The sequence below is a fragment of the Cynocephalus volans genome, chromosome 1 (genome assembly GCF_027409185.1).
Source record: "Cynocephalus volans isolate mCynVol1 chromosome 1, mCynVol1.pri, whole genome shotgun sequence".
Lineage (NCBI taxonomy): Eukaryota > Metazoa > Chordata > Mammalia > Dermoptera > Cynocephalidae > Cynocephalus > Cynocephalus volans.
The window spans coordinates 85,976,409-86,004,356 of record NC_084460.1 but is presented as its reverse complement, the minus strand read 5'-3'; the positions used below and the strand labels follow the sequence as shown (position 1 = coordinate 86,004,356).

At 34.7% G+C, this 27,948-nt stretch overlaps 2 protein-coding genes across 2 annotated transcripts in view; one reads left to right on the top strand and one right to left on the bottom strand.

Annotated features, from left to right (window-relative positions):
• Positions 1-1,162: 1,162 nt before the first annotated feature.
• Positions 1,163-10,886, top strand: TRIM59 (tripartite motif containing 59). The gene is made up of 2 exons (XM_063079270.1): positions 1,163-1,219; positions 9,681-10,886. Exon 2 carries the CDS (start codon positions 9,684-9,686, stop codon positions 10,884-10,886), a length of 1,203 nt encoding a protein of 400 aa, XP_062935340.1. The 5' UTR covers positions 1,163-1,219; positions 9,681-9,683.
• Positions 10,887-13,823: 2,937 nt separating this feature from the next.
• Positions 13,824-27,948, bottom strand: part of SMC4 (structural maintenance of chromosomes 4) — a 32,406-nt gene continuing 18,281 nt past the window's right edge. Inside the window, exons 12-24 of the mRNA XM_063100134.1 lie at positions 27,615-27,800; positions 26,299-26,460; positions 23,880-24,105; positions 23,717-23,796; positions 22,673-22,825; positions 21,490-21,616; positions 17,755-17,944; positions 16,625-16,769; positions 16,186-16,359; positions 15,611-15,793; positions 15,228-15,460; positions 14,513-14,696; positions 13,824-14,047 (exon numbers count right to left, since the gene is read on the bottom strand). Coding sequence (XP_062956204.1) covers positions 13,895-14,047; positions 14,513-14,696; positions 15,228-15,460; positions 15,611-15,793; positions 16,186-16,359; positions 16,625-16,769; positions 17,755-17,944; positions 21,490-21,616; positions 22,673-22,825; positions 23,717-23,796; positions 23,880-24,105; positions 26,299-26,460; positions 27,615-27,800 — 2,196 coding nt within the window. The 3' untranslated portion in view covers positions 13,824-13,894. The remainder of the gene's footprint in view (positions 14,048-14,512; positions 14,697-15,227; positions 15,461-15,610; positions 15,794-16,185; positions 16,360-16,624; positions 16,770-17,754; positions 17,945-21,489; positions 21,617-22,672; positions 22,826-23,716; positions 23,797-23,879; positions 24,106-26,298; positions 26,461-27,614; positions 27,801-27,948) is intronic.

Here is a 27,948-nt window from a genome sequence, read left to right as displayed (position 1 = left end):
CCGCGCTCTTTCCCATTGGCAGATGCTACGCAGTTGAATGTCGCTTGGAGACTGCGCCTGCGCCGCCAGGCTCCACGAGGCCCCGCCCCGTCTGGGCACCTGAAGTCCTTCAGGGCGGAGGAGGGCGGAGATTCGATGATGCTCCTCCGCGCTCCGCATCTGAGTGGCGGCTGCTGAGCTCGGGCTTGGCGCTGTGGACTGCTTGGTCTGCCCCCTCTCCGAGGTGAGTCTAAGAACCTTCTTTTCGGATTCGAGAAGGTGGCTCTGGGTCACCTTCCTTTCCCTGCAGCACAGGCTGCTGCTGGGTATGTTTGCGGGGAGTCGTGGGACATCACGGTGGAGCGGGTGGGCTTGGGTCCTGCGTCGGTTCTCTCTCGTCCCGGATGGGGACTTTGGGGAGCCGCTTTTCCCGTCCTCCATATCTGTGGAACTGCATTTCTGTGAGGGAGGGTGGTTTTTGTGGGCGAGGATGAGCTGAGCGGGACTCGGGCGGGAGGGCACCGAGGCGGCGGAGGCGTGCTAGGAGGGAGGCCCGGGAGACTGGCTACAAACCTTCGAGAAAGGGAAGGAAAGAGTACTGCCATTTTGAGCTCCTCGTCTGTGCTAGGTTCTCACAGGACTTTATGTTCATTTTACAGATGGGAAACCTCAGTTTTGAGAGTATTAGGTAAAACTGACTCGGGGCCCCACAACATTTAAATGGCAGAACTGACATGAGCAAACGTGCTGATGTACAACTAAATCGATAGTTGTATTGAGTAGGCAAAGTCTTTTACTTCCATGGCTGCTTCATGTCTTCCAGTTAACTTTAAGCAATCTAAAATAACCATGCATGTTTTGTTCCTTCATCTCTATTGTTGGTTAATGTTGTTGAGAGCTCATAAGGCACTTACGCCGTGAAAAGAAGTCCTTTGTGACAACTTGGTTGGTCACAGAATTGTTGGGATTTTCAAGGTACAGGTGGGTATCTCGACTGGCAACAACTGTTGGTGTTGTCATTACTTTTCGAAAAATACAGTGAGGCATAGGGAAGGCAAACATCAAAGACAGTGAACTAACAACTGTTTCTGTGACACAGTATTTAATATACTTTTTGAGAAAATGAATCTAAAACCTTAAAGACAAAATTATTTTTATTTTAGAATAAGAATAAAAGAATCTGGAAAAGTTGAAGATAAAATTATATTCAGTCCCCAAAACCAGGAGATCGACAAAGTAGGTAAGCTCTGAGAGATGAAGTGAATATGAAATAAATTTTCAGTAAATTTTTACAGAGCGTAGGACGTAAACTATAAGGTGAAATGTAAAAATCTTGTTGAAAAAGATATGTTGGTGCTGTATAAAAATTATAATTATCTTCTCAGAGCATAAAGTGAAAAGTTAACAACTCCCTCATCTGACGTGTGCCTTAAAGGTAGTCGCTGTTCACTCTTTTGTATATTCTTCCAGAAATTTTACAAGGATATTTATATCTCAACACACATAAAAATGGTGTTATTTTATGCATACAGATCTGCAAATTGCATTTATTACTTAAGTTACCTGGATACTTTTTCACTATGCATTTACATATTGATCGGCATAATTTTTTTTTTTTTTTTTTTTGTCTTTTTCCTGACCGGCACTCAGCCAGTGAGTGCACCGGCCATTCCGATATAGGATCCGAACCCGCGGCGGGAGCGTCGCTGTGCTCCCAGCGCCGCACTCTCCCGAGTGCGCCACGGGCTTGGCCCTCGGCATTCTTTTTTAATGAGCAAGGAGCTGTCCTTTGAAAGAAGGTACCATAATTTAGTCTAGCAAGGTGAAATTTTGATTTTAGATGTTTTGACATTGCTTTTCAGCAAACATGATGCTGAATGTTTTCCATCAAATATAGTTTCACTTCGAAAAGTATAAAACAAGCAATTAAAAGCTTAACTTTGCATGTCAGTTCCTGGTTAAATTGCATTAATAGTTTCTTCTTAGTTTGGGGAAACAAGTGGATATCAAAATGAGAAAACAGCCGCGGGTTCGGATCCTATATAGGAATGGCCGGTGCACTCACTGGCTGAGTGCCGGTCACGAAAAAAAAAAAAAAGAGAAAACAGATGAAGCGTACTTCAAAAAGTTCATGGAAAGATCCATATTATCTTTTAATTCTATCTTTCCACGAATTTTTTGAAACACCTTAGTATAAGTGGGCAGAGATAATATCGAATCTGACCATTGGATTTTTTAAAAAATTATTTGAAAGTTATGGTGATCCTTCATTACTTTTGTATATTTATGTATAACAAAGGCATTTTTAAAAATCTTGTCTTATGTATGTACACAATATGTGTATGGCACAATTTTAGTATTTCTTAAGTCTTGAATTGCATGAAATGTACTATTCTCTTTATCAGTTAGGGCCACAAATACGCAAGCCCCAATCTGGGTGGTGGCACCACTTGAATTTTCCATACTTATAGCTGACTCACTAGTCATCTAATTTTTAATGTGGTAAATATAATTTCTTATTAGAGATTGTAAAATTTAATGACTGTTTTACAACCATTCATGTTTAGAGATGAAAGACAATAAAGCATTAGTGAATTAAAACTTAAAAAATAGTTTATACAGGAGAGTGGGTAATGATATTTTTGGTACTGCTTACTTCTCCATAATATATTATCATAATATCTATTATCTAATATGCTGGTGAGACATTGTGGAGGTTCCACAGGAAATTGGGCCTCCGGAGAAAGACTATCAAAAGCTTGGAAATTCAGAAGTGTGTTTGCTTTTGACATGTAAACACAAGAAATGTGTGAAATAATTTATAAGTAGGTGATATAGCCTCAGGTTTCTTTCTGAGAAGATTTTTAGAAAATATTCACGTCTTGGTGACTTTTGAAAAGGAAGCAGGAAATTTTGAACTAAATACTGATATTTACTTGGGTGTTTAGTACTGATTGGTAAAAAAATAAATTTTATGTGGGCTTTTATTTTCTTCTTTGCTTTTTAAAGGCATAAAATAATATAAATTGATTATAAAATTCATTTGGCAGAGGAGCTGGATGATAGGCTACACACTTAAAAATTTTTTTTTAAAGTTTCTTTGTGTTAAAATATACGTAACATAAAATTTACCATTTTAACTATTTTTAAGTGTTCAGTGGCATTAACTACATCCACATTGTTTTGTAGTCATCACCACCATCTGTCTCTAGAACTTTTTCATCCCAAACAAACTCTACCTATTAAACAACTCTACACCCTCCCCTCCCTCCAGGCCCTGGCAACCACCTTTCTACTTTCTGTCTCTGTGGACTGCTTATTGGTTTTGACGTTATGTGTGTTTTTCACATCTAAAGTGGTTATATGTTTTTTTTTTTTCCATTGACCTGAGTGAGTTATATTAATAGATTTTCTGTTATTGAATTAACGTTATATTTCTTTAAAGAACCTAATTTAGTCATGGCACAGTATTCTTTTAATGTACTCCTGGATTTGTTTTTGTTAATATTGTGTTTAGGATTTTCTATCAGTGTTTGTTTTTGAAATTAGTCTACTTTTAGTCTCTGTTAGCTTTTGGAATCATCTTATACTGTCTTCAAAGCAGTTTGCAAACTTTCCATATTTGTATTCTGGAACAGTTGGACAAGAAATTGTTTCTAGGCCATTTGAAGGAGCTCATCAGAGAAGCTTGCCTGCCCTCTTTTTTTTTTTTTTTTCTTTTCAGAGTATTCCCCCCCCCCCCCCCGCACGGTGTTCTCCGCACCACACTCAGCCAGCGAGCGCACTGGCCATCCCTATATAGGATCCGAACCCGCGACCTCTGTGCTACCAGCGCGGGACTCTCCCGAGTGAGCCATGGGTCCGGCCCCAGAGTAGCACTTTTCTAATCTGTAAATTTCTCCCATAGTTTGCTTTATCTTCTTGGGTCAATTTTGGTAATTTGAGCTGAGTTAGAGAAAAATTCATTTCTTGTAGATTTTCAAATATATTAGCCTAGAGTTTTGCAAAATATTCTCTAATTTTGGCTTTTTCTTCTTTTTCTCAGTGCTAACTTCGTATATTTGTCATTTCTTCCTTTCCACTCTTGACTAGGATAGTGTGTTAATCTATTGCTGCATAACAAATTATCCCAAAATTTAGCAGCTTAAAACAACAAATACTAAAACAGCAGTTTCTGTGCGTTAGGGGCGGCTTAGCTTGGGGGTACCTCAGGCTCAAGGTCTCTTATGAGTTTACAGTGAAGCTTTTGCTGAGGCTGCAGTCATTTCACAACTGTGATGGGCCTGAAGTATCCAAGGTCACTTAAAGTAGTTATTTGCAGGCTTCAGAGCCTTTCTTCCTTGCCATACCAAACAGACCTTGGTCTGCTCACAACATGGTAGCTTGCTTCTCTCAGTGAGAGTGCTGAGAGAGTGAGAGAGAGACAGACAAAGACAGAGAGAACTCCCGACAGAAGCCATGGTCCTTTATTACAAAATCTTTGAAGTGATTCCTGTCACTTTTGCTGTATTCTGTGTGTTAGAAGGGAATCACCAGGTCCATTCTGTACTCAAGCGGTACCTTACAAAAGTACCCAGGAGGGTGGAGGTCATTGGGGGCCATTTTAGAGCTGTCTATCACAGATAGCTAAATCGATTGGTTATTTAAGAATCAGATCTTTCTTGGATTTCTCAGTTCTAGCAATTTTATGTTTTCTAATTCATTGTTTTCTTCCATTTATCTTTATCTTCTGCTTTTCCTAGGTTTCTTTTTCTAATAATTTTTTTTTAGTTGAATCCTCATTTTATGTTTCTTCTTTTTCTTTGGTAATGAAAATGTATGACTTCAGCTCTGCCCTGTAGAATTTTTTTTTTTTTTAACCCTATAGATTTTGCTAAGAGCATTTTTATTGTTTCACATGAATAAATTACATCTTGGCTGGGTACAGACTTATCAGGTCATATCCTGTTCCTTCCATACCTTGTGGACATTGCTGTACATTGTCTTCTAGCATTCCTTGCTGCTTTGGAGATGTTCTGGTTATCTATGCGGTGTAACAAACATCTTAAGGCTTAGCTGTCTTATGTCCAAGATGGCTTTTTCACTCACGTCTGCCCCTCTTTGCTCCTCCACTTGGCCTCTCTCTTCAGCAGAGTAGCCTTCACTTCTTACATAGCATTTCATGGCTTCAAGAGGTTGCAACTTGCCAGGCTAGTTAAGGGTATACCCAGAACTCACCGCATCACTGTATCCTGTTGGTCAAAGCAATCACATGGCCTGCACAAATTTTTCTAGGGAGAGTAGATTTCATTTCCTCCTGATGGGGGGAATGTCATCAAAATCACATTACAGAACAGCATATGGGTAATTGTTGTGGCCATTCCAATTTTCTCTGGAAATTACAATCTCCCAGAGAATTCTGAGACCATTACGTTTTTGTTTTCCTTTTTTCATCCTGCTTTTCTGCCTGGATACTTGTAGGATTCTTTCTTTCTTTCTTTAAAATTTTATTATATTTTTAATTATATATGTTAATACTTAAAAGTGAGACCATTGTTTATATTTGTAATGAAAAATAGTAGTCCTGTTCTGTCTGCTCGTGATTTCTGCTCTCCAGAAGCAATCACTTTCATCTCTTTTAACTACTACTTTTGGTATTTGCTTCTGTATTCTAAATAATATGCTTTTTACTGTTGTTTATTTTTCATTTTTAATTATGTATTGACTTTCTAATAAGGGAAGGTTAAGATTTAGTTATTAAAGTATTTCCTTCCCTTATTCTTCACTCCTAATATAATTTTGTTACTGTTTTTGGTAAAATCAGTATTTGATATTTACAGTATTTTGACTGTTAGTATGACAACTCAGCAATATCATATACTATAGTGTTTCTTCTCTTTTCACGATTCTATCACTTTTTCCTAAATTTAGTTTTCTTATTACCTCTCAGTATGTTCAGGCACATGAAATAGTCTGTCAGCTCCATTTATTTACTTAAAGACATCCCTTCTGGATCTGTTTTCCATTTCTAGACTGCTGTTCTCGAGGCCTGCATTGTTGTCTTGGACTTTGTTTCACCATTATCCTGGTGAAAATTCTTTCTTTTCTTTTCTCCCTGCAGTAACTTCTTTAGAAAGGGTTGGCAGGGGCCTGTTTATTTTTGAGAACTTTCATGTTAAACTGTCTTTATATCAAAATGGGTTTTTTTTTTTTTCCTGGGTGGGTAGAGAATTTTAGGTGCCATTTAGGAAGCCATTTTTTCCTGAGAATGCTGAAGGCAGTGCTTCCTTGTCATCTAGTTTCCAGTGTTTGTTGTTGTTTTTACTGTTTGGAAAATTAATGTACAGCATAGCTAAATCCAAGATATTCATCCTAGAACGCACACATAGGTAAAGTGTTTTGCTCTTTTTCTTCCTCTCAGGAGTCTAGGCTGGTTATGGAAAATTTCTGGTGTATAAAATTTCATACTGGTTTCTGTAATAATTAGTTCCTAAGCCTGATAGCCACCTGTATCTTCTACTTCTCAGAGAGCAACCTGAGTCAGAAAGTTCTGGCCCTACATAATTATTTTCAGCCAGGCTTGCTTCTCTTAACCAATTATGATTTCTCTTGAATTTGTTGCCTAAAATCAGTTTTTAATAAATCAACAAGAGGGTATTCTGAGAATAGAACTGGATTCCTGTGATCTTCAGATTGTCCAGTTTCTGGTTAAATTTTATTAAAGATTTTACATATTGTAGCAGTAACATTGAGACCATGATTTTGCTTCCATTTTATGTAAGCTCAGGAGATGATATTTTCTTTTTACAGTATTCTTATGAATATTCTCATTCTAAAGAAGGTTGAGCTTTTGGTCCCTAAGTGAATTCTCAAAGAAAAAGTTGTTCCGTAGCTTTTTGACAAGTATAGAATAGGATTTTGGAGGGAAAAGTTCAATTCTGTTTTAGGGTTAGTTTTGCTGCTTTAACATTTGAATAGCTCTTACAGTAATGTTAAATTTAGATTGAATATATGTCAACTGCTCAAATTTTATTCCTTGTAAAGTGCTGTTATGTTTTTTCCTTCATTATAAATTCTGACATCACCGAAATATTGAGAAATGTATTTTTCTTGGGTAGTTTTTGTATGACTTACAAGCTCTCTGTAGGTATAGGGTAAAGTTGTAAAGTCTTCCCAACACACATTCACTTGAATTTATCTACAATGCATATCGTCTTCTGTACTATTTCCCAGTTACTTTAGTTTCCTGGAATGCTTCACAGTTCAAGCTTAGTCTCTGTGTGACACATCTTGGCTTATTAGGGATCTGAATATTGTTAGTCTGAATGGAGTATTTTCTGTTGGGCTCGCCTGTTACAGCTTTTCCTAAAACAAAGTAGAGATTTTGCTATTTAAAAAAAAACAAACCCAAAACTAAGATCTGTGTCTTAGTCCATTTTGTGTTGCTATAACAGACTACCAGAGGCTGGGTAATTTAAAGAAAAGAGGGTTTTTAGGCTCATGATTCTGGTGGCTGGAAAGTCCAAGATCGGGCAGCTGCATTGGTGAAGGCCTCATGCTATTTCAACCCATGGTAGAAAGTGGAAGGGGAGTGGGTGTAGTGGATGGAATTATGTCCACCTAAAACTCATTGAAGCTTGAATTGTGTTCCCCAAGTTTTATGTATTAGAAACTTAGCCCCTACTGTGACTGTTAAGAGGATGGAAAATCCTATTGTAATTGAAAGGTGGAGCCTTGAAGAGGTGCTTAGATTGTAGGACAGTGCAGCAGTGAACGGATTAAAAATGGTGGTTAGGGGTGTGGTTCTGAGGGCTTTAAAAGAAGTCTCTCTTTCTCTCTCTGCTTCCACCATCTTGCAGTGTGAGACCCTTGGGTCACTGTCACCACCACCAGATGGACTTTGGATTTCCTAGCCTCAAACTGTAAGCAATAAATTTTTTCTTTATAAATCACCCATTTCCAGGTATTTTGTTATAGCAACACAAAAAGGACTAATACAGTGGGTATGTGCAAGAGATTATATGGCAAGAGAGGAAGAAAGAGAAACTGAGGAAGCCAGACTCTTTAACAAGCCACTCTCTCACCCCAGTGGGAGGGCATTAATCTGATATGAAGAATCTGCCCTCAGTGACTTAAACACCTCCCAGTAGGCCCCACCTCCCAACACTGCCACATTGGAGATCAAATTTTAACGGGAGTTTTGGCAAGGACAAACCAATATCCAAACCATAGCAATCTGTATTAACATTGCTTAAGAGACAGTTGTTCATTCAACTAATGAATGACTACTCAAGTACTTAGATTATAGGAAATATAACCATAGTTTAGACATAATTCCTGCCCTTATAGGAGGCTTATTTACAACCTAATATATACAAAAATGTTACAAAATTCTTTTAAATAAAATCCCTTTAAGTGCTGTGAAGTAAAAGTGCAGCATTCATTGAGATTAACAGGGGACCTAATCTGGGGAAGAGGCAGGCTCAAGTGAGACTTGGAGGATAAGTAAGTTTGGCAGATGGTGAGAGCTAAAAATTATAGAAGTTTTATGTTTCTTAAAAGTCTAATTAGTTATTTTTGGATGCTGTTTCCACAAACTTTTAATCTTAAAGGTTAGTTTTATAGAGAAGGATTTGGTAATGTTTATATTTTACATGGATGGCACTTGGTTTTTTAAGTTTCTTTCAATAATGGTGTAACTCGATTTTTCTCTTTTAAGTGGTCAATCAGTCCTGAGGATTATGACTGCATTGAGAATAGATACAAAGGAAAACTAAGTGGTAGGGTGCAGAACTGTCAGGCTTCTGTCGTTGGAAATATCAACAACAGCTTGACATGAGGTCAAGTTACTGTGTCAGAGAAGGTCTTCAAACTACTGCTGGGTTTTTCTGAGACGTTTTCATGAAGGAAAGATGACTAATGGTGTCCTTTATGTTCTTTACCATTAGTGCCCTAGTTTTTCACTTAAAAAATTAAGTCAGTACTTCAAAGTTACCACAATCAACTCTTCATCTTTCAAGCTGATTTTATTTCAAGGACTAATTAAGAATTTTTTCCCCCTTCCAAATCTTTAAGTTAAAATTATTGCTTTAGAAAATTATGCTATGCTGATTGTGGGCTTTAAGCATTCTCATGTTCCAGTTCAAGAAGCTAAGAAATTTATGGTAACAGCAACTAGAGAAGTTTAATAACTTGCTTTAGAAAACATGATTGAGCCAGCAGGGAGCATGTTATCTTCTTTTGAATTAAAAAGTATAATTTTGCTAAGCCTGAGTTGTTATGTAATAGCAACTATAGTCTTGCCTGTTCATTACTGCCTGTGGATAGTTTTGATTTTAGCATCTAGAGTGTAAAAAGTTACACAGAATAGTTGTAATTATTAAGTAGACTTTAACAGATCACTTTGAATTTTAGTCTTCATTACATAAAAACATATCTAAATAATTTTAACTTGAAGTATATTAGATTAATTGGAATTGTTTTGTGTTGGTTTTTGTCTCAAAGGACTAAGCTCTTAAAGATGATCAGTTATTTGGTATTATATGTTATCCATTGAATTACCAAGAAAGCTTCATTTAAAACATCTTAGTAAATACCTCAGTTCTTTGTTAAATGACAAGCACAATATATGAACAATTTGGAGGTTAATACCTAAAACTTTACTTAGTATGTGCAGATGTTTTTCTTATATATAGAGTTAAAATACTTTTTTCTCTTGACAGGAAATGCACAATTTTGAGGAAGAGTTAACGTGTCCCATCTGTTATAGTATTTTTGAAGATCCTCGTGTACTACCATGCTCTCATACATTTTGTAGAAATTGTTTGGAAAACGTTCTTCAGGCATCTGTTAACTTTTATATATGGAGACCTTTACGAATTCCACTCAAGTGCCCTAATTGCAGAAGTATTATTGAAATTGCTTCAACTGGTATTGAATCCTTACCTGTTAATTTTGCGTTAAGGGCTATTATTGAAAAGTACCAGCAAGAAGACCATCCAGATATTGTCACCTGCCCTGAACATTACAGACAACCATTAAATGTTTATTGTCTACTTGATAAAAAATTAGTTTGTGGGCACTGCCTTACCATAGGTCAACATCATGGTCATCCTATAGATGATCTTCAAAGTGCCTATCTGAAAGAAAAGGACACGCCTCAAAAACTGCTCGAACAGTTAACTGACACATACTGGACAGATCTTACTCGTCTTATTGAAAAACTGGAAGAACAAAAATCTCATTCTGAGAAAATGGTCCAAGTTGATAAGGAAGTTGTTCTCCAGTATTTTAAGGAGCTTAGTGATATATTAGAACAGAAAAAAAAAATTTTCCTGACGGCTCTCTGTGATGTTGGCAATCTGATTAATCAAGAATATATTCCACAAATTGAAAGAATGAAAGAAATGAGAGAGCAGCAGCTTGAATTAATGACACTGACAACATCTTTACAAGAAGAGTCTCCACTTAAATTTCTTGAAAAAGTTGATGATATCTGCCAGCGTGTGCAGAGCTTGAAACAGAAACCACTTCCTGAGGTCCAGCCTATTGAAATTTATCCTCGAGTAGGCAAGGTATTGAAAGAGGAATGGAACAGAATAGAAATTGGACAAATTAAGAAAGTTCTCATTCCTGAAATGAAAATTTCTTCTAACAGGTTGCCATGTTCCTGGCCTGATAAGGATGAAAAAGAAGTTGAATTTTTTAAAGCTTTAAATATAGTTACACTAATTTCAGTGATATTGATGTTGATACTTGTTTTCAACCAACACATAACCTTTTTAAATGAAATCACTTCGATATGTTTTTCTGAAGTCTCTCTATCTGTTTACCAAAGTTTATCTAACAATATGCATGATTTAAAGAACATATTATGTCATACTTTGTATTTGTTGAAGGAATTCATATGGAAAATGATTTCTCATTGAAAACAAATCTGAATTGTTTAAATGGGCTTATTCTGTACAGCAGTTACTAACCATTGCTAAGTGGAGAAATAGGAGTAGCATGGATAAATAAATAGCAAACTAAACTATTAGAATTGCAACAAGCATGAATATGTAGAAATGTTAAACCTTTCGTGCTGTTGGACAGAAAAGCGTCAAAGTTAGAGAAAGAATATCTGAAACATTAAAACCAAGTCATTATTAGAAAACTACTATAAAATCTAGTAATTACTTAAATATCTATTGTACATTATCCCTTTTTTTTTGGCTTGATAGAAGTTGACTTTGTTGCTGTGACTTTTAAACATTCCTGTATCAATATTATCTTTTACCATATACTGCACCGGTTGGCTTTGCAGCTCCATATGTATATGTAGCTTTTACATTAAAAGATGGAAATCCCGAAAGGGCATACACCTTGATTTTGAATGGGTGAATAAGGATGGTAAAGTCTTGTCAGTCAAATCAGTTCTTGGATTAAAAACTCTCAAGTTACTAGAACAGAATCACGTTGGTAACATATTCCATCCTCAACAGATGATGGCATCGTGTGAACTGTTTATCTTAAAAATCATCTTAGATTTTCTATCTGCCAGTGTTCCCTTATGCTAATGGAAAGTACCAACTATTTAATCTTATATTGCTGAACTTTGCTTAACATAGAGCCTTCCTATTAAGAAGCCAAAACCCATTAGTTTCCGTTTTAACAGGGACTGGAGTTGCATGCTTATCATAGGACTTTTGCCTATTGTCCATGCAACCCTAAGTACAAACTGATTTGCTTTCTGTAAATTCCAAATGGCTCCTCTTGGATCTATCTCTAGTGGAACATTACCTAGTTCAAAAGACTTTCCAGATCAGATTATGGAATGCTCCTGGCCCTGCAGACTGCATGTAAATAATAAATATAGCTGTATTCAGGGAACTAGTTCTAAAACACTAGGTCCTCCTAATGTCTTATCTGTTGAGGAAAAAAGTCTTAGTACTAAGATGATGGTATTAAGTCAATTTTTGATCAGAATCAGACTATACCTAACACAAATAACTATTGTGTGGGCAAAGAGCATTTGAAGGGTGTAAAGGAGGTTAAGGGGAAGATATATATAGTCAGCTATTATGATAGAAATACATATAATCACACTGAAGTTGCAATGATTTGATTACTTAAAATGTTAGTTTCTACACTATAAATGGTGCCCTGTCCTTTTGAATAAATGTAAAAATATTAGTAAGCAATGAAGTGTTATGTGTCAAGTACTTAATATATTTCTTAAGTGGGATTATTAACCCTCACTTTTTGTAGTTGAGGAAACAGACCAAAAGTAATTTGCCAAAGGTCATACAGGTAGTATGTGGGAAAACATGTATTATCTTTAGAGTTCATAATGTCAAACTTTTAAAGGATTTAATAAGTCAAGGTTATTGTTAATAAATTACGGTTTCTAATCTGTGTAATTATTTATAGCTAAAAAATGAAGTATGTGCCTATTAATACCATTTTAGTCTTGACATTGATATTTTGTAACTTGCTAGTTTTTAGACTTTGATAAATTTTATAAAGTGTGCACGAATATAGTTACGTTATACAAGTAACATTCTTACACATGCTGTTCTTTCGTATTTAACGAGATTGTACAATTTTAAAGTATATAAAGTATTTCTAAGTCATGTATAACAAGTTTATATTTTAATAAATTCATTTTGATATTTGCATTGAGTGGCTTAATGCACTCAAACTCAGGAGTGGTAGCTTTGGAATTTTCATATGGGTTCTGGGTATTTTGTTTTAACTCTCTAAAACAGTATGTGAGTTCTACTATGTTGGTTATTTAAAAAGCAATAAAAAGTTTTAAATTCCATCTATGTCTCTCAAAGAAAAGCACTTGATTACAATAACAGCCATGTCTATTTACTTTTTCCTTAAGTAACCTTTATTTAAAACAAATGACCATACCGCTAATGTGTTTACACTTTTTAGTGGCTATATTATGATACAAACTGCCTGTTGGATTTTTTATACCCAAACAATGGCCCACCTGGGGCTGGCCAGTTAGCTCAGTTGGTTACAGCACAGCCTTGTAACATCAACTTCAAGGGTTTGGATCCCCATACCAGGTGCCTTCCCCCCAACCCCCCCAAAACAATGGCCCACCGAAGAATGAGGCAACTAATTTCTTCGGATAAATACCTAGAAATTGAATAGGTAGGGAAAAGACTTGATTCAACACCAAAATTCCTTCTGGTGATTGTCAACTTAATCCTTATACTGCAAAGTTAATCCTTATATATATACTTTATTCTTTTTATGAAGCAAGTATATAGCTGGGTATTTTTCAACTTATGACATAGCCTAGCTATGTTCAAACATTATCTTAGTTTACTGGCTCTCCTGCAAATAAGTTTTAAATGGCCAAACACATCAAGTTTTAGAGAAGCATGATTTTTAAATTCTCATCCCTGTAATTCAGAATGACCACTTTATAATAAAAGCTATTTGGGTAACCAGCTTACAAAAACATCTCCCATTATTTGGATAATATTGTCTAAATTAGTAAATTAAGTGGAATGCCTTAAGAATTTATTCAAGATTACCTGGCAGGGTTTTCCAGTTAAGTAAAAGGTCCATGAAAGTATTCTGAGCCCTGATTAACGTGATCTAGTTTAGAACTTTATTGTATCTCAACAATGTACTTTTAACTCTGCTGATAGTAACTTAGAACTAAGGGCAAGTCAGGTGACCATCCAGACATCTTATTTTACTCCATAGTTTGCCACTTATAAAAATGTCAGATTCTTATATTCTCCTAGAAGGCTGGTATAGATATTTTATTATTTACAGGATGACTCAACAGCATTAAAAAACAAACCAGTTCTGTGATTCTATTTAGGAATATATATTTTACACAATTTATAGTCCTTTACAAATACAAAATCAATAATATATGAAATCTATGCCAATTCAGTTTGGAGAATCTTCAGTATACACAAGTTCAACAAAGTCCTTTAGATGCAATTTCTTTTGGGTTTACTGCAACACTTTTTGTTATATTGTATGTCTTGTAAATTCCAATAAGTCTATCTGAAATCTCAAACATATTATTTCGAAGGGAAATTATTATGAACTGGGCATTTTTTGTTTGCTCCTAAAAAGAAAGAAAGTTAGAAATATTAAGTAATAACAGGTAAATCACATAATAAACATGTAAGCTTTACTTCACTCAAATATTTTTTGTGCAATAAATTCAACATTACATTAATGTACGGCAATGTTGGCATGGATAATACATGAAACAGTATTTGAGTTGAGAGGAAGTTGGTTATTTTTGGAAGCATGACTGCCTAGATTCTAATAAAAAAGATTCAGGAAGGTCTGAGACCTAGGATTCTAGCTGTAATTCTGCTACTAACTTCCATTATCAATTTATATTTTACTTCTCCAAAATGGAAATATTTAGTTCAAATAAAGGATTTGGTCTCCTCTGATACTAGAGGACATGGAGTTAGGGAATAGGGAAAAAGCTCACTAGTAAGAAAGTCAAAGAATTCCATGTGTGATATTTAGGTGACCCATAAAATTTCTGGAATGAAAACCTTTAAATTTTACTTACGTATATATAAAATGCAACGATGGACACATTTTTAAAATCAAGGGCTGCATCAATCTCGTCCATGAAGTAAAGGGGAGTGGGTTTGTAGTGGTGAAGAGCAAATACTAAAGCCAATGAACTAAGGGTTTTCTCTCCTCCTGAAAGGTTGAAGATCTTCTTCCAACTTTTCTTGGGTGGTCGAACACTGAAATAATTTTTAAAATTTTGTAGTCAAATTACTTGTAAAGCTAAAGTTAAGATTTAATGATTTTTTTTAATAATTGATTTCTACCACCTTTCTCCTTGGGAATATCTAACTTGCTTTACACAAATATGAACTCTTTTCTTCTGGTTATTTTTATAAAAACATTATTGGAGGATGAACACACAGGAACATCTACCAAAATTTTAAGATTTTAAACAGCCAGCAGGCTAAGTACCTCTTGCTATTCTTTCCCCTTATCCTCTACAATTTTTTCAGTCCTGATGTTGAATTGAAATGACTTGAAAATTAAAAAAAGATGAACTAGGCAAATACTTTGTAAATATTAAATATGTGCTGCTTGCCCATAACTTATGCTGTAAACAGCCACAGATTGTAGACAAATTAGTATTTATCGTCAAATAAAATAACTTGTAGGTCTAACCTTTACATCCCACCCCCAAGAATTACTAAGTTTGGAAAATATATAGAGACAGGTAACAGTGGGATTCAAAACTCAGTATATATACAAACCTGAACATGATTCCTTCAGAGAAAGGATCCAAGCTGTCTACAAGCTCCAGTTCAGCATCCCCACCCAAAGTAAGCATTTGATAATTTTCCTTTAATTTATTTGTTATTACATAAAAACCTGCCATAAATTCATTAAGCCTTTGTTTCCGAAGATCTTCATATGCCCGTCTAAAATGATCTCTTTCATAAGTAATTTTGTCCAATTCTGCTACCCGTTGCAAATATAATTCTTCCTGTAAAAAGAATATTATTGTGAGAAAAATCTATTCAGATATAAATTTAAGAATTAGCAATGCTAACTACATAAAATTAAATGTCACAATTTAGTCTAAGAACTCAAAGAATTTCTAACTATTATACATAAACAGTTCAAACATTCATACCTTCTTTTTATACTCTGCAATGGCACCAAGGTTGGGTTTCATTTCATGACACTGGGCTTCCAAAAGTGCAATTTGATTTGTTATAGAATCTGGATTCTTGATTGCTTCAAGATCATCTGGGCTTAGAACTGAAACCTCTATAACAGGATTATCTTCTATGGGATGCAATGATATTTTTGAAATCTAAAAGTTCAGTTTAGATGAGAATTAGAGAAGGCACAAGACTATAACTTATTGTTCAAAAAATCCAGGAGTTGATTTGAATATCAACTATTTTTCAAAGGACTTCAAGAAAAGTAGTTGTAGCATTCCAAAGTGTTCATGTAACCTTTTGTTAAATCTCTAGATCAGCCCTGGGGTGGAAAGGTAGTTGCCCAATTCTAACCATTACTCAGATTTTTCTGTATATGATAAGTACTATATATTGTTCATTATACCCCCTATAAACCTGAGAAGTGATTATATCATGGAATTAAGAATCAGAACATATCTAAAAACAACAAAAAACCCTAAACAACTCCCCCCAACCCTTTATCATAAAGTATAGGTTCAAAATTAAACGGTAACAATCTCACCTCTTTTTGCCAATATTTTATTTTAGAATTATGTTCTGCAATGTGACCATCTATTTGTTCAAGTTTCAACTTAATACTAAGTGCATCTTTTTGAAGAGCATGTTCATTTTCTTGAATAACTTTTAGTTCTTGAAGTAGATTACGATGTTCTTTCTGGATCTCTGGTAAGGACTCCTAAAAAACAATTGCTACAGATATGATCTTACCAAATAGAACAGGGATTTTCATATTACAAAGATGGAGTTTAGTAATCTCTTCCAATGTTCCTTCCATTTTAAATTTAAAAAAATTTTAATTCACAGAAAAGTTATAACACAGTACTCAAAACTTTTAACCTATTGAGTGCTTACTACATTCGAGGCATTGATGTCATATATCCAAGTCTTCAAATTGCTTCAAATATCACCCCCCACCCTCTCCAATACAAAGTAAGTCTTACCTCTGCAGCATTTGTATTCTTTATGACCTCTGTTGCTTTGTCTTCAAGACTTTTTAGCTCTGCTGTTAAGTCATCTACTTCTTTCTCAGTATCTTTTATTTCTTTCTCTGTGCGAAAGACAGAGTCTTGTGCCTTTTTAAGATTTCTAAAGGAGCAAAACAACATTATTAACATTTACCAAAGAACTTTTCATGATAATGTGACATATTTTCCTACCAGATTTTTAAATACACTTGTGGATTGTGTATTTTATTAAACTCTCAATATAAATTAATGAAACTTCCTTATAAAGCTTCTAGTACCATCCAAACAGACTTTGATGCAAAGTTGTCCATTAGATTATCAAATTCTTTTGTCATTTTCCTGTCAAATTAGAGATTCTTAAATCTCTATACTTACAAAGCTATACCTTTAAATAAATACCTCCTAGCTCAAGACAGGTCAATAAGTAGTTCCAAAATTGGGGGGCACTATTTTTCCCTTAATAAAGTTATTTCTACTTTTATTGACAAATTTGCTTATGCATACTTCTGCTCCTAACATAAATAAATGACTTATTAGCCCCTTATCTTTGAGCAAAAGGCAATGGATTAATTTAACCAGATAATATGACATCAACTTGCTATAATTTTAAGATAAAAGAAATGAATTAGCTGTTTAAATTTCAATGTTTTATATATATGCCTAGCTTTATTTTTTGTGAACAGACAATGGAATCTTCTAGCTAATTAAAATTTTAAGTTACCAAGACAATTTTGCTAAAAGATCCTATTCTTACCTCTTTTATTTATTATCTTAAGACCTACATCTATTTAGTCATCATTTACTCCCCTAAATCAGAGAAACAAAACTGTGATTTCTGTGTTTTCACAACAACTGGGAAGTTATGTAACTGTACTTTCCCAAGGAATACTTGTTCACCAGTTTTTTGCTTTTTTAAAACTCACCATATGATAAATGTTCCTTATAGGCGTTCCCTTACTAAAGTCCTATTAGGTAATAACATGTCAGATAGGTTTAATAAGTAACTAAGAAAAACACTTAATGGAACATTAAGTTTAAATGTTCATCCTTTTTCCAATGTGGAGGTAGGGAAGGAAAGACAGGATAGGGTAGTATGCATACTCTACCTGTCAGCAGTCTTGATTGCTACTTGGGCTTTAGTAATAGCAGAAGCACATTCATCCAACTGCTTATTTATTTTATCAAGTTTATCTTGTTGGGCCTTGAGTTTATGATTATTGATTTCCACGATGATATTGTGTAACCGTTTAACCTCAGCTTCTACTTTACCAGCTTTCTCAGCCACACCATTATATTCTGAAATTAAAAAGTAAAAAACTTAATTCATGTTTCTATGCTAATAAGAATCACTCATTAAAAGTAAATTTCTTCAGTCAATATAACTTAACCTGATGCACGAAAACAAATTTTAGACATTTGGGAAAAAGTGCCTTAAAAAAATAAAACGCTATGTCAAAACAAAACAAATGGTATTACAACAACACACAGTTACATTCTCTGGCTCAGCTGTGAACACACCCATTTATTTCTTAATGGCTTCATGCTCTCAGACTTAAAAATCTTTTAAACTTTTCTTAGGATACTTCCTTGATTATTGATTTCATAATTTTTAGCTTTAGAGAGATTTATGTATCCGACTTTACTAACTTGCCCATGGTGAAGTAGTAGTGGTTATTATCTTCTGCTAAACTAATCGAGCAACATTTCCCAGATTCCCACATAGCTAGGGCTTAGACTTAATTTAGGTCCATTCAATCAAAAGTACTACATAATTCGGAAGCCATAAATGATAAATCGGACATGTTTCTGCAGGGCAGGCAGTCACAGAAAAGCCTGGTGTCTAATCAACAGCTTTGTGAGTACTGACAAGTAGTGGAATTAACTTTGATGGTGTGCATTATAGTAGGTGCAATGTGCTTCTCTTTTTGGTAACTGTAGTGGCATCTTTCCAAATCGATTTAGCTCCTTTGATAGTTGTGCAGAGGTCTGTAAATTATTCTTGAATGTTCAATCTGAAAACTCTTTCTTTAGCTATCCCAATGATTCTGTAAACAATCTAATACTGTTAGTACACAAACACACACACACACACACACACCTCTTATTTACACTAGCCAGAGTGGATTCTGTTCTCCATACCTGAATTCTAATCACTGTACAACACAGAAAGGATGAAGAGATGGCAAAAAGGTGGGAAATTCAAGCTATCAAAAATATTTATGTATAGAAAGGTAATCAGAAATGCTGAGCTAACTGGTAGAAAAGGATTCCTATAAAACTCCTATGAGTCTGTAGGTTATTTTGCACACGAGGGAGGGAGGGAGGATGTGCTGAGAGAAAAGGATTGGAACTATTGCTCCTTCTCTTTCATCTCTTCTTTCCTGTTAGGTAGGTGTTGGAATTTCAACATCTCCCAAATCTCTTAACTTTTCATTCTTTATCTTTTTGGGCTACATCATCAGAGAATTCTTCAGCCTGATCTTTCATTCCATCTATTGAGTTTAATTCCAACATCTCTATTTCTTAAATTTCTGAGATCATTTGGCTCTTAAAAAAAAAAAATTTTTTTTTTTTTTGGATCTTATGGATCCCATATTTTCCTAAGGATATTAAAATATACACATTTTAAAGTCCTATATTTCTAACACTAGTAATTGGTTCTTCTCAGGTCTAAGTTACTGCATTTGTTGACAAAATTATTTTGCTCACAATGATGTTTTTTGTGGTTGAAATTCCATTGGGCTGCCTGCGTGCTCAGCTCACTTGTGGAACAGAGCACCAACTGCTCTAAAGGACAGCACCACCACTTACAGTGACAGGTGGATGGGTGAGATATGTAGCTAGGAAAGCTTCCATCCCTGAATATCCTCCCAGAAAGATTCTTCACAGCATTTTCTTTCCTGTTTTCAAGTATCCACCATGAATTTCTTCTTTAATGTCTATGGTAGCAATATATACTAGAAGTAGGAGGGAAAACTGTGGCATATATAGTCTGTACTCTTGAAACCACCATTCTATATTTAACAGCTTACCTTTAAGATGTTTGCACAGATTTATATATGTTTTACTGTAGCCATTGCTTATTTAAAAATATAGATATGTTCAAAAGTTAAGAACTACACAGCAATCAGCCATTTCTTGCCTGAATTACTGCAATATCATCCCAATTTCTCCCCTTACACCTTGCCCCCCTTACTCTATTCTCTGCATGATAGCCAAAGAGATATTTTTAAAACCTTAATGTGAAATGAAATATTTAATCTTAAAAACATGCTTGCAGAAATGGGTCCTCCATAAAAGACCCATTCTCAGTTGAAAGCCTACCGATAATACCCAACATTTTATATGAAGACATACAAAGAGCTCCTAATAAAATCAAGGATTTCTTTTCAAATAAGAATAAAACACAGATTCCTGCATTCTATGAAAATGTTGCTACTCATGGCACAGGTATATATTTTTGGCCTTTCAATTGGTCCTTAGGTACCACCAAACGGGAAAAAAAATCCTGTCATATTATGCCAGCCATCTACATTACTCTCCAATTGCTTTCTCACTCAGAATCACTGATGGCCCATAATGCCCCATAAGATCTGGATTCCTCAATCCAGAGCTAGACAGGATAGCTTCCTTGCGTTTCTTAGATACTCCTAGCATACCCCTGGCCCTAGGGCCTTTGCAATTATTCCTCTATATTCTTCTTGGAATGCTTTCCTCCCAAATATCCACATGGTTAGCACTCAAACTCCTTTTGAATCTCTGCTCAGATATATCTCTGTCATCTTAAATGTGAACTCTTTCAAAAGAGGAAAAGTTTATCAATAGCTCCTAAAACAAAGCCTGGTCAGTAGCAGATGCTATTTGAACAATGCTTAAATCTTAAAAACGCAGATAAACAAGACCACACACCCACAAATTAATACGGGTAGAAACAAATATTTGATGTGCATAGTGGCCATCTGTCTGCTTAACATCGTTTTGCCTTTTTCTTTCGGAAGAAAATCCCTTTATTTCTGGAGCATTTGAATAATTGCTCCAATTCTACTCTATTAGTTCTTTGGGACAGATAATGAGTATTTGTATTCCTTGACTCATGAAGCAACTGTAACAGAGGTGCTTTTTGAGGATATAATGAAGGCTCACTGTGTCTGTTGGGGTCACTAGTTAAGATGCTATAAGCCTAAAGGGGTCTGTGGCAATACCCACCATTCGCCTCTCCTACGGGAAGATACTTATCTATGTTTGACCAAAGCCAACATGGAAAGAGAAAGAGGGCTGTTCAAGTGCATGATCAGGGGACTTCAATTAAGGCTACAAAGCCAATTCTATGAGCCTATATACTCCCTATATTGCTTAAAAATTCCATTTTGGCAGACGTGTATATGTGCACAAGAAAAAATATGATTTTTCTAAGTTTTCAAATAAGTACTGTTTTTTCTTCATGCATATGCCATATACTTTGTGTGCTCTTGTTTGAGTGATTTAGTTTCTCCAAATCCTCAGTTTTCTCAATCTGTTAATAACTACTATCTTGAAGGAATCTTGTGAAGATTAGTGCCAAAGTATACAAAGCATAAAATTAAGAGCATGGCTCTGAAATCAGACTCTACCACCTATTCCTGTACCACCTACCACATGCTGTGTGACCTTAGGCAAATTATATAAAACCACTGTGTGCTTACTTTTACAGGCTTGTGAGAACTGAATAACAAAAACCACAGTGTGATGACCCATATATAATATATTTAAGATGCTATTATTCTACAAACTGCTATCTTAAACATGCAAACTTTATAAACCTGTTTTTGATAATTTCAAAAAGTCTGTATCTTTAAACATACCTGTTTTGAAAGCATTAACATTTTCTTCTAGCAATTTTTGCTTTTTTTTGTCAGGGGCTGTAGCAAGTACATTAGCTTCAAGTTCCTTAACTTGAACATTCAAATATTCTTCTTGCTCTGATAGACGCTACAGAAATGTTTTAACATCTAAGGTCAGTATTTTAACTTAGTAACAATAATATATGCTTTAAACGTTTTGAATTTTTAAAAAGTACACTAAAATTTTTACAAAAGGGCCGAGCCCGTGGTGCACTCGGGAGAGTGCGGCGCTGGGAGCGCAGCGACGCTCCCGCCGCGGGTTCGGATCCTATATAGGACTGGCCAGTGCACTCACTGGCTGAGTGCTGGTCATGAAAAAGACAAAAAAAAAAAAAAAAAAAAATTTTTTACAAAAAAGACAGTAACAGGAAAAGGGCAGAAAACAATTAATACAAAAAATGAAAATGGCCAACAAACACTAAATAATGTGTAAACTCATTACAAAGACAAGTTAAAATGTTGTTTAGTTTACAAAGTGGCCAACTTACAACACACTTAATAATATCTAGTGTTCAAAGATTTGGAGAAATAAATATTTGCATATGATGCTAGTAATACATGAATTAGATCCATCTTCTTGAGGACAATTTGGCATTATGCAACAGATATCTTAAACATACTGTATCATACTTGCAATTTTAGGAATCTACCTAAGGAACTAATTGGATGACTGTATACAGGTACACCTACCTTATATTTTAAATGTAGTGTATATAATAACACAGAAAAACATTTACCAAATTAAGGTACAAACAAAATGTTCTAAAGCAATTGAAAACAAAGTAAATTTACAATGGCTTGGAAAGAAAACAATAATTTATTAAGAAAAGTTAGCATGACATTAAAAAGCCGTATGCATATTTTATGTGCATATACACACATACCTATCACCTATATTACATGCAAACTGAAAACAAAAAACTGCGGGCGTGTGTTGCTTTTTCACAACCAAGAAAACATTCCACTTTGAAAAGAGAATGAAAATAAAAGGTCATTGCTAAGGGAAGTCCTGTTTCTACGGAGTACAAATGAAAAACAGGGATAGCTGTGGCCATAGCTTAATATTCTCTCTCTCTCTCTCTCTCTCTCTCTCTCTCACACACACACACACACACACTCTCTCTCTCTCTCTCTCTCTTTCTACCTGGATGCTTGCAGTAAACTTTTCTAGTGTATTCCTCATTTCACGTTCATTATGCCGTAACTTAACTACTGCTTCTTCAACTTGTACTTTCTGTTCCTGGATTTGCGTTGATTTTTTAGAGTCTCTTTGCAACTGTGATTCCATTTTATTTACCTATAAAGAAAAGGACCAGTTAAGTAAGTTTTCTCCAAGAGTTATCATTTCAGATTGACAGCAAAGTCAGCTTATGAACAAAGAAAACCCAAACTTCAGATCTTAAAGACTGGAACAAAACTAAATAACCCAGTTCTAATACCTAAACTTAAAGCTTAGGAGATGGTCAACTAATTTCTGAGTCATATAATCAGATGACAAAACAACTCTAAGGGCTGTTCAATCACCTTTGAATGAAATAAAGGTAAAGCATTCAAACACCTGAGTGGAAGAATATAAACTATTTCAAAATATGTGGGGAAAAAATCAAGGCACAATGCTTTGGAAAACATTTGGTATCCAGGACATCTAAGAACACATTTTTAAGGAAGAAAAAATACACATAGTGTTCTGAGGGCAATAATGGAACACAGAAGTTTTTCCTTGACATTTTGACGTTTTTATATAATTCCTTGTGGGAATATAAAATAAGTACAGCAATAAAATCTTTTCAAATAAAATTTAGAAAATGCACCATAATTTGGTTATACTTACCCCTTAAAGAATTATTTTGAAATAGAAAAAAATCATGCAACGAAGCAATAATTATGTAAAAAGACAAATGTCAAATACGTAAACAATTAAGTAAATTATAAAATATACACATGTAATAATTGAAAAAGATATATATGTTGAGCATATACTTTTAGTTAACATGTTTTGTTTTCAGAACTTTAAAGGGTTTTACATTAAAAAAAAAACCCAACCCAGTCATTTATAGAAAATTCAACTTGTTAATTTAAAATTTGAGTACAGTATGCTTAAGATAGCCAAATTTTGTACTATGTTATACCTCAGTGTAAAACTGTTTTAAAAAAAGTCTGACTGTAATGTTATGTTATATATGCTGACCTCTTCTTCAGAGATTTCAACAACAACTGATGAACCCATTCTTCCTTTCATTACTTTGCTTCCACCACCAGTCATTGTACCTGGAGAACAGGAGAGAAGTCAGCCTTACATGTCTCCCCCAACAGAAGTAAATAAACTCAATGGCAGGGAAAAAACCAATTACCTGACTGTTCTATGATTTGCCCCTGTAAAGTTACCACTCTCCATCTTCTATCTTTTTGATATGCTACTCTTGTGGCTTGATCCAAGTTCTCAGCTACTAAGGTATCTCGTAAAGCAAAGTAAAAAGCTTGGCGAATTTCCTCATCTTTTACTTTCACTAAATCAAATAACCGAGGGGTATTTTCAGGAGTTTGAATTTTGGCCATTTTTTTTGCCCATACTGCCATCTAAAAGTAAAAAACATATATAATAAAGAACATATTATTTCTTCTAAATATCATGATCTTATATACATAAAATCCTACAGAGTCAACAGACAAAAAAACTATAACAAATAAATAAGTTCAGTGAGATTGAAGGATACAAGATCAATATACAAAAATGAACTGTATTTCTATACACCAGCAATGAATAATCTGAAAATGAAATCTGAGAATTCCACTATCATAAAAAGAAAACCCCCAAACACAGAAATAAATTTAACCAAACACAAGACTTGTACACTAAAGGTTACAAAATGAGACCTAAATAAATGGAAGACACCCCATGTTCACGGAGCAGAAGATTTAATATTGTTAAGATGGCAATACTAACCAAATTCATCTACAGATTCAACGCAACCTGTATCAAAATCATAGTTGCTCCTTTTTTGGGGGGAGGGGCCAGAAATTTACCAGGTGATCTTAAAACTGATATGGAAAGTCAAGGGACCCAGAAGAACCAAAACAATCTTGATAAAGAATAAAATTAGAGGATGCACACTTCCTGATTTCAAAACTTACTATTTTACTATCGATTACTATTTCAAAGCTACAGTAATCAAGACTGTATGCTTGTACTAGCACAGGGAATAAAACAGAGTCCCGAAATAAACCCTTACATTTATGGTTGGCTGAGTTTTGACAAAGGTGCCAAGAAAATTCAACAGATGGTGCTGAAAATTAACTCAAAATGGACTGAAAATCTAAATGTAAAAACGAAAACTATAAAACTCTTAAAACAGAGGTGAATCACTGTAACCTTGGATTAGGCAGTGTTTCTTAGATATGACACCTAAACTACAGCAACCAAAAAAAAAAAAAAAAAAAAAAAGATAAATTGGACTTTAATAAAAATTAAAAACTTTTGGCTTCAAAGGACACCATCAATAAAGTGAAAATACAGCTCACAGAATGGGAGAAAAGATTTGTAAATCATGTATCTGACAGGAGACTTGTATCTAGAATAAATTCTTACAACGTAACAATAAAAAGATAAAGAAACCAATTAAAAAGCAGGTACAGGATTCAAATAAACATTTTTCCACGGAAGATTTAAAGATGTCCAACAACAAGTATTGTTGAGGTTGTAAAGAAATTAGAACCATTATACATGCTGGCAGGAAATGGTACAGTTGCTGCAGAAAGCAGCCTGACAGTTCCTAAAAATAGTAAAATATAAAATTACCATATGACCCAGAAATTCCACACCTAGGTATATACCCAAGAGAACTGAAACACATGTTCACGCAAACTTGTACACGAATGTTCATAGCAGTATTGCCAAGGCAGCCAAAAAGTGGAAACCCAAATGTCTATCAACTGATGAATGGATAAACAAATGTGGTATTATCCATACTTTGGAATATCATTCTGCAATAAAAAGGAATTAAGTACAGTCGACCTTCAAAATACTTGTGTTCTGCACCTGTGAATTTAACCAACCTTGGATGGAAAATATGCATTTGGAAAAAAAAAAACTGCATCTGTACTGGATACGTACAGTCTCTTTTCCTCGTCATTATTCCCTAAACAATACAGTATTACAATTATTTATATAGAATGTACACTGTATTAGGTATTATAAGTAATCTAAAGATGATTTATAGTATTCTGGAGGATGTGCATAGGTTATATGCAAATACTACATCATCTCATATCAGGTACTTGAGCACCCACAGATAGTGGCAATACTAGCAATGAACACTCTGAATTGGAACAAATCAACTATGGATACCAAGGGACTACTGTATGACACATGCTATAAACAGACAAACCTAAAAACCCGCTAAATAAACATACCTATACACAAAGGGTTACATGTATGATTCCATTTATACAAAACATCCAGAATAGATAAATCTATAGAGACAAAAAGATTAGAGGTTGCTGGGGGTAGGAAGCATGGGCAGGGACTGGTAATGCCTATGGGATTTCTTTTTGGGGTGATGAAAATATTCTGGAGTTAGAAAGTGGTCATGATTGAACAATCTTGTGAGTATACTAAAACTCACTGAACTTCCCACGTAACCCCAGAACCTAAAATAATTCTCAAAACCTATCAGGTATTCACTAAATAACTGTGAAGAAAAAGCTAGTATTCAAAAGGAAAAAACAATTGTGCACCTAACAAATTATATATAGTTTATTATGAATACCCACCTTATCTAAACCTATAAAGGTTGCAACTCCAATATTTTGTCTTTTAAGGAAGTTTACACATTCTTGGGCTGTATCAATAGAATCAACAACAATGTAGTCTAATGCATGACAACAGGATGAAACAGCAACATCATATTTTTCATCAATGGCTCCTAAATCCCCCTAACAATCAAGAGGGGGGAAAAATCAACATATAACTAGCCAGAAATGAGGTAAATAGCACAGGATCATTTCATTACTATTCACACAGATTTTTAAAATTACTTTTAATTGAAAAACTATATACATGGTTTTAAAGAGCAAAGAGTATCATGAAAAATTTAAATGTCCTTGTCACCCCAACCTCCCCCTTCTGCAAAGGCCATCACTACAAGTTGTTTTTATCTACATTTTTAAAAAGTTTATAAATATTGATTGAATTTTTAATGAGCACAAAATGAAAATTTTATTTCATAAAAACATGAGAAGATATGAAACCTAAATAGACTATACGCAAAACAACTTACAAAAAAATATGAATTACTGAAAGCCATCTAAGATTACGTAGTCTTGATAAAACACATTTGTCTGTTTATCAATTAATTAGCTATGTAGCAGCACTCACTGACTGACTTGAGTTTTCCTTGAGAGTAGATGAACAGAATCAAATTGTGTATCTTCAAAAAAATAAGGAACAAGTCACTTGATATGAGACATAGAAGCATCTATGCTGGGTAATTCTCACTTGCCCTTCTGGATCACTCTCTGTTCCCTTCTTTGGAAAGCTAACTTAGGGACTGCATTAACTGGCTCCTTTGGCTCTCTAGCTATAGCCAATGTGATGTATCAGCTGGAAAACAGAGGGAAGAAGGTAAATGGGGATAAAGTATTTATTTTCTCCGTTTCTTCCTGATCATAGCTTCTTTCCCTCATGAGGCTCAGGACTGGTCACGGTGCCCATTATTGCTAGCTTTATGTTTCTGGATTATCCCGTTGATTTCCCGAAACCCTAGCCAAAACCTTAAGTATAATGATATAAAACCCAGAATGTATCAAATTCTTATTTTCTAAAAAAAGAAGTACTTTTGTTAAGTTTGCTTATCACAACTAAAGTTAGTTTTTTTCTTGGTATGTACAAGGCATCTCAAAAAGTTCATGGAAGACTTGTATTACATTTTAATTCTATTTTTCTGTGAACTTTTTGAAGTACCCTTGTATAAAATGTTCATAATTATCCAAAACTAGACAATAAAAAACTATTTATTAAGAGCAAAATGTTAAATAATTTGTCTTTCTTGAGAAAAATGTAAAGTCATTCACAAATAAATCTACTTTACCAATCTTCCATATATTCCTGGAATCCTGCCAGATTTTTTTTCTTGAATTATTGCATCAAGGACTTTCCCCCTACTTCGGTTCATTGCTAAGGAACTCTTTGCTTCTTCAACTTTTTGGAAAAGATCACGCACCAAACTTTTGAAGTTTATTTCTTCTTGTGTAAGTTTTTGAAGTTCTTTTTCTTTCTAAAAGTGAAAAGTAAAGAAAATGAAACCCTGAGCATTATATCCTAAATATGCTGAATCATAGCATAGAATTACTTATAATGGTTCGATAACAGTAAAGAAGGAAAAGGCCAACAATAAACTCTTGAACCAGTACTGAGCTGCCAAA

Bases quoted from the DNA above. Each gene is read 5' to 3' on its own strand.
- TRIM59 (XM_063079270.1), top strand. From the start codon at position 9,684: ATGCACAATTTTGAGGAAGAGTTAACGTGTCCCATCTGTTATAGTATT.